Source organism: Tupaia chinensis, unplaced genomic scaffold (genome assembly GCF_000334495.1).
Source record: "Tupaia chinensis unplaced genomic scaffold, TupChi_1.0 Scaffold000248_1, whole genome shotgun sequence".
Lineage (NCBI taxonomy): Eukaryota > Metazoa > Chordata > Mammalia > Scandentia > Tupaiidae > Tupaia > Tupaia belangeri.
In genome coordinates this window covers 184,565-195,396 of record NW_006159726.1, presented here as the reverse complement: position 1 = coordinate 195,396, position 10,832 = coordinate 184,565, and the positions used below count along the sequence as shown (strand labels likewise).

At 36.3% G+C, this 10,832-nt stretch overlaps 1 protein-coding gene across 6 annotated transcripts in view; it reads left to right on the top strand.

Moving 5' to 3' along the window:
* KDM6A (lysine demethylase 6A) overlaps positions 1 to 5,836 on the top strand; it is a gene marked incomplete at its 5' end in the record, with an annotated part of 161,607 nt that extends 155,771 nt beyond the window's left edge. For 5 of the 6 annotated variants that reach the window (XM_027772012.1, XM_027772013.1, XM_027772010.1 and 2 more), the window contains 3 exon segments: positions 294 to 420; positions 3,627 to 3,797; positions 4,957 to 5,836. In XM_027772012.1, the coding sequence (XP_027627813.1) occupies positions 294 to 420; positions 3,627 to 3,797; positions 4,957 to 4,986 (328 nt within the window). 6 annotated transcript variants of the gene reach the window in all.
* Positions 5,837 to 10,832: the final 4,996 nt, after the last annotated feature.

The window sequence follows — 10,832 nt, the reverse complement described above, 5'->3', positions numbered from 1 at the left end:
AAACCGGGGGGGGGGTGTCAACTTTTATATATTAAGACCATTATATTTTGATATTCACATATCAATTATTCTCAACTTTAAATGATTTAATATTGTCATCATTAGACTTGCTGAATAGTGCCCCTTTTTTTTTAAAATCTGAGAATATCTCTTGGAAATTGACAAAAGAAAAATTTTGAAGTCACAGACGTTAGAACCAAGTCTCACGGCGTTATTTCTTACTGGCATATCTTTCACTCTAAAAATATTCAGTATTCAGTTGCTGGTCACAAATAATTTTCCCCTCACAATAGGTATTGTCTTCTGAGAACTCTGAAGCAATGTCAGACCTTGAGAGAAGCACTCATTGCTGCAGGAAAGGAGATTATATGGCATGGGCGGACAAAAGAAGAACCAGCTCATTACTGTAGCATTTGTGAGGTAAGTAACTATTTTTATGCAGTTGTTTATAAAACCACTTCTCCACTTTTTATTTCTTTTTAGTCATTTTAAAAATTTTGCTTATATCTTTATATAATGCATTTTACTGCATTTAACATTGTGTTCAATTTAATTACCTTTTTGTTAATTAGCTGTTAACATTTAATCTGGTGATAGAATATTTTACTTTCTTTCTTTTTTTTAAATTTTTTATTTAGAGGTGAGGTTTTTGCTATAGGGTACATGCGCTCGCCAGAGACAGACAGACAGAAAGTGAGAATCAGCCCCCGTGGGGATAGAATATTTTACTAACTGTGATTTAGCCTTAGAATTATCTACTACAGAGTAATTTATATGATACGTCTTTAAGCAGTTTAGTCTTGAGATTTTAATTTGGAAACAGTATAGGTGTACACAGTATGAATGTAAATTAGAAACAATATGGATGTCCATAAACTGGATACACTTTGGTAGAATTCTAGGTAGATTGATGTTCAGTCCTCGCTAGTGTAATTCACAATACATTTGTCAATCTTCTATGGCTAAGAGCTACAGGAACAAAGAAAATGTGGTGCTTACTCTGAAGGAACTTAAAATTCTACTCAGAGAAGGCAAATTCTAAACTAATTGTTATGTATATTACACAACAAGTGAGTTGAAATTACAAACTGTCATGATAACACTAAGTGAGGGAAAAGACCTAATTTCCCCTTCTAGTATCGGCATCAGAGTTCACAAAAGTATTAGCATTTTAGTCCATCCTTGAAGGATGAGTATGATTTCAGCAGGCAAAAAACTGGTGAGAATTGGAGCTGGGCTGCCATGGACTATAGGAATAGCATGAATGTGGGGGAATGGAATGGTTTCAGAAAGGATGTGGCTGGAATACAAACTATGCAAATTCTACTTATAAGTCTAGGTGATACGGAACTTGTAGCACCTCTTAAATGGTTTTAAAGAATTTGATATTTACTCTGAGTTTGTGAAGCCATTAAGTTTTTGAGCATGCTAAGTTAGAAAACTAAGTTAGAAAAGTGGTTGGAGAAGACGAGATAGTAGGGTATTGCAATGCTCTTAACTAAGAGTTATTATCTTAAGACTTAGATTAGCATATAACAGTTGAGTATTAAAATATTCCATTTTGAGGAAGAATTAAAAAGTATTAGAAGGAAACATCAGCAAGACAACTTGTTAAATGGCAGAAGTGAAGGACAAGTTGAAGAATGCTCACAGATTTTCTGAGATCACTAGGCTTATATTGCTGTCCATTGATAGTAATGGGCAATGTGGTGAACTCTGGGATTTTAGCTAATGTAACTGTTCAAAGATGACATGAAATCATGAGAGTTTTCTGTCATTGAAGAAATTCGAAGAGGGAACCAGCAGTTAGCGTAATGGCTATGTCGCTGGACTCCCATGTAGTCGACCGCGGTTCACGTCCCGGACCCGGTGGCTTAAAACTCACGCCGGGCGCGTGTGCGTGCGTGCCCAAGATCCCGAGAGGAGAATGGAGGAGAAGGGATTGCGGCGTGACCATCCCTCTGGGGGGTGATTTCTCGCTTTCTGTCTCTATGTCTCTCTCTGTCTGTCTGGCGAGCGCACGCGCCCTATAGCAAAAATCTCTCCAAAAAAAAAAAAAAAAAAAGAAGGAAATTTGAAGATAAGCCAATAGCAGGGATGTTGATGATTCATTCCAAAACTTGCTAATTTGTAATTTTGATGTTGACCTTTATTTGAAGCAATTGAAACCATTGACCATTTTAATGTTATATATCCTGGCCAAAGGAAATCACTAGGTGAGCAGATAGATTATACTTAAGGAAAATGAATTGTATAAGCTTTTCAGTATTTGAGAATGACTTCCATCCCACATTGATATTCCTTATCCTGCCTGAACCTTAGCTACTCATCTGTCATTTTACATAAGATCTAGAGGTGTTATTTCTAGAATCATACTGTGCTCTTAAATACACATTTGTTTGTGCTCATACTCCTTAACATGAAGTTTATGACTGAACACTCACTCATTGTAACTAGCCTGTCAGTTTCCTCATCTGTAAAATATCCAGATTATATTCCTTCAACAAGTGTGTACTGAGGTTCGGCTAAGCACTAATATACATGCTCTGGCAATGCAAAGATGAGTAAAAACAGTCTTCATTTTAAAGGAGCTCAGTCTATGAGAGAAGGCAAACATCTATGTATGATACCTGTGATGAGTACTATTAGAGAAATGAAAGGAAAATAATGACCACTTGTGATTGATTATATATCTTAGTCTGTTACTGTGTTGCTAACAGAAATACATGAGACTGTTTAATTTATAGAGGTTTATTTGATTTGTGATTCTGTCCAGAATGTCCAAAGGTGTGGAGCTGGCATCACAACTCAGCTAACAGAAGCAGAAAGGAAGGCAGGCATGTACAAAGAGACAGAGAGAGAACAGACTATCCACTACCTTTCTTCCTACCTTGTTCCCCACCAATTGGATGATGCCCTCCCATTAGGCCCTGCCTCTTAAAGATCTCACCACCCCCCAAATCCATCATACTGGGAAACAAATTTCCAGAATAAGAACCTTCAGAGGATAAACTATTATTCAGTCCATAGCATTTACTTAATATTTTAAATTTAAAACACAAGTAGGTTGACTTTTATCAAACTTTTCAATTAGGCTTTATCAGTGGTGGTTATGAGTATATTCTTCCTCTAGGTCATTCCCCTAAATATGCATTCAACTACTTATATCTTTGAGTTTGGTGCAAAATAAATGAAAAATTCTCAAACACAGCCATTTTTTAAAAAGTATCTATTCTTTTTTTTTATTTTTTCAGAGAGTTTTTTTGCTATAGGGCGCATGTGCTCGCCAGACAGAGAGAGACAGAAAGCGAGAAATCACCCCCCAAGGGGAATGGCCATGCCACAATCCCTTCTCCTCCATTCTCCTCTTGGGATCTTGGGCACGCATGCACACGTGCCCAGCGTGAGTTTAAGCCACTGGGTCCGGGACTCGAACCGTGGTCGACCACATGGGAGTCCAGCGACATAGCCATTACTCTAACTGCTGGTCCCAAAAGTATCTATTCTTAACCAGAGAACACTGTTCACAATTCCATAAAAGTAGAATTCCCTGATTATATTTACATAGTATAATAAATGCCACACTCTGTTACATTGTGTTTTTTTTTTTCTCTTGTTTGAAATAGGTGGAAGATTTTAATCTGCTTTTTGTCACTAATGAGAGTAATTCTCGAAAGACCTACATAGTACATTGCCAAGATTGTGCACGAAAAACAAGTGGAAACTTGGAAAATTTTGTGGTGCTAGAACAGTACAAAATGGAGGACCTGATGCAAGTCTATGACCAATTTACATTAGTAAGTGAAATCGATATGTGAGTACATAGTTAGCTGGGTTATGAAGCTGCAGTGTTTGCTCTGCCACTTGATAAGTAGGAGGTAATGAAATATTTAAATTTTCCTTTGGCTCACTAGATATTGCATGAGGGTATATTCCTATCATCCCCCCTCCCCCCCCCAATCTACTTCTAAGTTTATTCCTGTGAAAGTGGCATATATCATTTTCACTTTTTCCCTGGGTGAAGCTAACCTAAATAATACTGCAACAATTATGTTTCAAAATCTTTGTATACTTTAGAACATTGCCATATACTTTATATCATTTGATCCCAGTTGCTAAAATGTTTTTGTATGTAGGTTATTAGTGCCCACAAAGTGAATCAATAAGTGTGCTTTTAAAATATACTTCTGCTTTTAGAGCTAATTGTATTTGTTTAAAATTTTGTCCTTACCAGAAGTATTAACCTCATGGGAATATTTGATGGAGCTTAACTTCCTGGTACGTTAATTAACCTTATGAAATTCAAATATACTTACCGAGTTGCCCACAGTTTTTAATTTTAACAACAAATGCTTGGGAGGAGAATTTTACTCTAGCAGGTCAATAGCTTTATGAATAGAAACACAGACACAATTTATGAATTGCTGATTTCTTCCAGTATTTTTTCTCTTACACATATGTAATCAGAAAATGATTTTTTGAAATTTAGTTCCTGGTGTTTTCATTTGAATGGTCTTTCAAGATTCTTTGAAGAAAAAAATTATCTGGAATTTGTTGAATAAAACAAATTATCTGCTGAGTTAGATCGAAGGCAGTCACTAAAGAAATTGCAATTGATTTGTTAAATTATTTTCCCCAAGGTACTTTTTTTAGAGCAACCTGTACAAATGGTAAACGTAATAATGTTCTGAGAGCTTTTGATTAATTGGTAAAGTAGTACAGGTAATTGTGGGTACATCAAGTTAGGTTTTTGACTCTTAAAAACATTGGTCAGGTGGAGTTAGTAAGGAAGTTGTGCTTTTCCATTGTATAGCAAACCGTTGAACTTTCTTGAGAGTTATTTCCCTTAACTTCATAAGCAGATTATCTTAAGCAGACTATGTATTTGTAGCTATGAGCTAGGGGCACTATTAACAATTTATTTACCAAAACAACCTACCTACCTTTTATTTCCAGGCTCCTCCTTTACCATCCGCCTCATCTTGATATTGTTCCACGGACATTAAATGAGACCTTTTCTGCTATTCAGGAAGTAACCCAATTCTGCACCACTGGTTTTGTAGCTATCTCGAAAGGCTGCTGGCTGAAAACTGTGTCTATGCAACCTTCTAAGTGCGGAGTGTCAACCAACTGGACAAGGGAGAATACTGCTCCCACTCCAGGACTCTCACAAAGCTGATCAGCTGTACTTTGGAAAGAAAAAAAAAATAATAATTTCCATGTTTTGTATATATCTGACAAAACTGGCAACATCATACAGACTACTGACTTGAAGACAACCTCTTTTATATTTCTCTATTTCTGGGCTGATGAATTTGTTTTCATCTATCTTTACCCTCTTCAGAATTTTCCTTGGAAAAAAATACTAGCCTAGCTGGTCATTCTTTGTAAGGTAGTTAGCAATTTGAAGTCTTTCTTTGGTCAACTTTTTTTTAATGTGAAAAGTCAGGTAAGAAACTTTTTTACTGCTTTTATGTTTTTCTGTCTTGTTTTGAAACCATGACGGTTACACTTTTGGTTCCTAAATAAAACATTAAAAAAATTAACAGCCAAGTCACAAAGATAATGGATTGCACATAGACTAAGGAATAAACTTCAGATTTGTGATTTTTGTTTCTAATCTTGATGTAAATTTACACTATTTATAAATACATATTTATTGCTTGAAAATATTTGTGAATGGAATGCTGTTATTTTTTCCAGATTTACCTGCCATTGAAATTTTAAGGAGTTCTGTGATTTCAAACACTACTCCTATTACATTTTCTATGTGTAAATAAAACAGCTTAGCATTGTACAGAAACTTTTATTAAAATTGTTTAATGTTTAAAGAGTTTTCTATTGTTTGAGTTTTAAAAAGACTTTATGTACAGTGCCCAGTTTTTGTTCATTTTTCAAATCTGATTATATATATTTTATATATACTTATGTATGTATATATAATATATATAGAAATCTGGATATATATGTATAAAGATTTAGAACTTAAATTTTTCTCGTTTTAAGTTTCACATCTATGGTAGATTTTTGAGGTGTCTACTGTAAAGTATTGCTTACAAAAGTATGATTATTTTTAAAGAAATATATATGGTATGTTTCTTAAAGACCTAAAATGTCAGACTGGTTTATTGTTAAGTTGCAATTACTGCAATGACAGACCAATAAACAATTGCTGCCAAAATGTAGTATAATAGTAGAAAACAAACAGTGATTGAACTTAAGATTTTAAAGGGGATGTTATATAGGCTTGACGAATCCTGTATATCACTTAGTAGCATTTTATATGGAAAATGGGATGCAGGATGAAGGGGCCTATTGTAGAATGCAAATAAGTTAAGAGACTTATTTTTTAATGTTAGGCAATTTTGAAATCACATGCTTTCTTGCTTGCGTGACATGATTGATGGGGGAGCTACAAATTCCACATCACTAGTAAAATATAGCCAGCTATATTAGCATTTAAAAGTCACTGCTAATTAATGATAGCATTTCATTTTATGATGCGCCTTGCATATATCCCTCCATTTTCTCAAACATTGGGCAAAAAATTCTCCTTTTCTCATATTGTCTGTGTACAGAATTTTTCAGGAAGCATTAGTGGAGATGTATAGAGACCTGTCTGAGAAAATGTACTGATTGCATTAATCAAGTTATTTTTGTGTGTGGGTGTGTGGTGTATTTTTTAGGGGGGCAGGTAGTTTTGGAGTATGTTGTCTTCCTAAAACAGTTTGAAAACTGAAAGCATGGAGATGCTTTATTCAATTAGTTAATAATTTGGTAAATATTGAATATCTACTAACAGCAATAATCTTTTATTTATAATTTCAGAAGGAAATTATTTCAAATCTATTTTAATTATGGAACAAGAGTGCTTGTCTAAGTGCTGTTCAGGATGTTTAGCCAATAGTTTTAAGTGGGTTTCTTATAAAATCTCCTATCCAAAGGTCACTTTTATTAAAGAATTGAAGGCAAACATTTTCGCAAACAAACATTGCAAGCCAGCCATCAAGAAGCAAAGATGATAAAAATGCTAAAGTTACACCTACATGTTTGTTAACATATTCTAGTTTATCATAATAACATAGTGAGGGATAAAGGAATTTCTTTGAATTACCCTAAGGTTGTTAGTAACATTTGCCAGAGTTTGTTCAATGGAGTGACAAACCTGATTGCTGTGGATGGGAAAAAGTACTGAATTTGAAAGAGACAGGTCACTTTGGTCTTAGCACAAGCCTCAGATATGAAATTATGTCATTTTTTTTGTGAATAACAAACAGATCACAAGTTGTAAACATTGTGTAATCATACCTTAAATCTATTCGAAATCACATACATGATTATTATTTCAGTACATTAGGATGGTCCTTATGTTCATTTCTGCTGGCTCCTATCAAAACATGTTTCATCACTTGGAAGTAAACTACATGAAACTGAATGGTTCGAAAACACCAAGAAAACAGTGACTACATTTTTCAGGTTGACACACTTAAAAGCCATGTTTTAAGATCACTAAATCTGATTCCCATCTAGATTCTAGAACAGGTGCTATTTTACTTCACTGTAGAAAGATAGGAATTGCTGAGTGCTTACTCCACAGTGATGTTTAAAGAACCTTTCATTTTGAATGTAATTTTTTAAGAATAGTGGGGCTGGCAGGTGGCGTGGTAGTTAAGGGCACTGGACTCCCACATAGCCGACCATGGTTTGAGTCCCAGACCTGGTGACTCACTCTCTCTCTCTCTCTCTCTCTTTATCTCTCTCTCTCTCTTGCTCGCTCTGTCCCTCTCTGGTCGAATTAAAATAAATAAAGTTAAATAAAATAATTCTTTTTAAAAAAATGAACAGCAAGATGGTCCAGCAGGTGGTGTGGTGGTTTAAGGAGCTGGGCTCCCACATGGCCAACCACTTTGAGTCCTGGAGCTGGCCACTTGCTTTCTCTCTGTCTCTCTCTCATGAATATACATGCACAATTGATTTTTTTAAAGTAATAATAGTAAAATTAAATACTTGTTTAAAAAAATAGGAGAATGTCATTAAACTTGATGACCTATAATTAGGCTGACCGGCCATATTTTTTTTTTTGGCAGGGGGGGGGTTTTTCTAAAAAGACAGAAACAGAAAGCGAGAAATCACTCCCCATGGGGGATGGCCACGTCGCAATCCCTTCTCCATTCTCCTCTTGGGATCTTGGGCGCACACGTACACGCACCTGGTGTGAGTTTAGGCCACCTGGTCCGGGACTCGAACTGCGGTCTACTACATGGGCGTCCAACATAGCCATTACGCCAATGGCTGGTCCCCACATTTTTTATAGTTCATACCAGGACCCCTTTGGGATCGAAAGAGGGAGCACTATTAATAATTTGGGAAGCAGCCATAACATGGGAATGTCCTAGGCAAACTGGGATGTGCAGTGTAAGACTTTAGTCCTTTGAAGAAGTAGTTTGAAAGTAGTTCTTATCTCTTCCTAATATACTCCTAGATTTTTGTACTCTTAGAATGGAAAGGATACATGGGTTTAGGTACATCAGGACGTACCCACAATTGTGGTTGAAACGGATAGTTATTGAGACCAGCAGTTAGCGTAATGGCTATATCACTGAACTCTCCTGTAGTCAACCACTGTTCGAGTCCCGAACCCGGTGGCTTAAACTCACACCAGGCGCGCGCGCGTGTGTGTGTGTGTGTGCGTGCACATGCCCAAGATCCCGAGAATGGAGGAGAAGGGATTGTGGCATGGCCATCCCCCCTGGGGGGTGATTTCTCGCTTTCTATCTATCTGTCTGTCTCTCTTAACAAAATGAGTGAATAGGGTAAGGATTATTAATATGCATTTTAATAACCTCTTGGTCTGATGACCATTTACCAATCTAATTTAATTGACTTCAAATATATTTATGATTAACACAAAGCAATACTCTGATACACCCACTTTCTAAAAACTACCTAGATATAACATCTATTCAAGGAGAGAAAAGTGGAGAAAGTGAATACTTTTTTTTTATTATAGACTAGACTTATATAGTTGTCTTCAGTCTGTTTTATGTTGCTATAACAATACCACAGATTGAGTACTTTATAAAGAAAAATTTATTAATAATTCTGGAGCATGGGAAGTTCAATATTTAGCAAGGGCTAGCATCTAGCAAGGGCTTTCTTGCTACGTTATCTCATAGCAGAAGGTGGAAGGGCAAGGAAGTGAGAGAGAAGGGGTCAGAACTCATCATTTTGTCAGGAATCCACTCCTTCAATAATGGTTAATCCATTCACGAGGGCTGAGTTCTTTTGATATAATTGCCATTTAAAGGTCCCACCTCTCAACATCATTGCATTCGGAATTAAGTTTTCAACACATCAACTTCAAGGAACACATACAAACTAACAGTAGTTAGGCATTAACTTTAGGACTCAATTTTATAATAGAATACCACATTTGGCTGAGTAAAACTAGATAAGAATGATACCTTTAGAAAACTTGATAGAAGTTAAATGTCATCTCATAAAATGCACATGGATGTGACTTTTGGGATGGCTGCACATTGAGAGGAATCCATGCCTAATACGTGGCAATCAGTACCGAATTCTGTGATCTGTATCAGCAAGATCTTCTTGGTTAAAATACTGAACATTTGGGGGGCAAGTTCAAAACTGAAATCCTGCAGCATCAAAGTTTCAGTAAAAAGTAAAAACTACAAAACACCAAAGAAAAATACAAGTGTATAAAAAACCTGGATAGTTTTAAGATACTGATTAATCTGCATATTATCATACATCACTAAAGAATTATCTAATTATACTTATTTATAATTTGCTACATGGCATGTTTTCTAGCAAGAGAGCGCTGCCAGATCCCGAATTTGAACCATGATCAACCGTGTGGGAGTCCAACTCCTTAACCATCACACTACCTGCTGGCTTCCATACATTACTCTAAATCAGATGAGGTTCACAGTCCATGAATTAGACTTCCTCTGTAAAATGGTCTCCATCTGCTTCTCCAGAAAAGGTCAATCTGTTGTAAGTTACATGAGTAAGAACTCATCGAGGAGCTGTGTGTGTATGTAGGTAATCAGCTAGTTAATCTTGAAAGACCAGGAGATGCTAGCACTGTGAAAGTTGACTTTCCACCTTAACCCATTGATCATTTTTGACTGAATTGGAAGTTGAACATGCTAATTTAATTCTATTATTCCAGCTATGTTAGCTGCTACTCTTCTAAAGAAGAGTGTTTATTATTTTTCTTCTCTGACTTCTCTGAGTATTACTATGAACTGATTGGTTTTTCAAAGTTTTACAATAAAGGAAACCAGCAGTTAGCGTAATGGCTATGTCGCTGGACTCCCACGTAGTCAACCGTGGTTTGCATCCCGGACCCGGTGGCTTAAAACTCACGCTGGGCGCGTGTGCGTGCGTGCCCAAGATCCCGAGAGGAGAAGGGATTGCAGCGTGACCATCCCCCCTGGGGGGTGATTTCTCGCTTTCTGTCTCTGTCTCTCTCTGTCTGGCGAGCGCATGCGCCCTATAGCAAAAACCTCTCCAAAAAAAAAAAAAAAAGTTTTACGATAAATACCAGTCATTGTACTTTATTGGTGCTCAAATTGTCTGAAACTGGCTCCTGTGTATGGACACATCCCCATCAGTTCTTTTTGCTTTCTGGTACTAGGCATCTCTCATTTTCTCACTTTTTAAATTTTTTTCTGCCTCAGCCCTGGGATCTGCCATTTCTTGAAAAATGTCATTTCCTTTTAGTGCAAAAAGAGGAAATATCCTTTTGATACTTTCAATTTACATTTAATATTACAGGTTTCTTATTACCTTTATATTTCTTATTA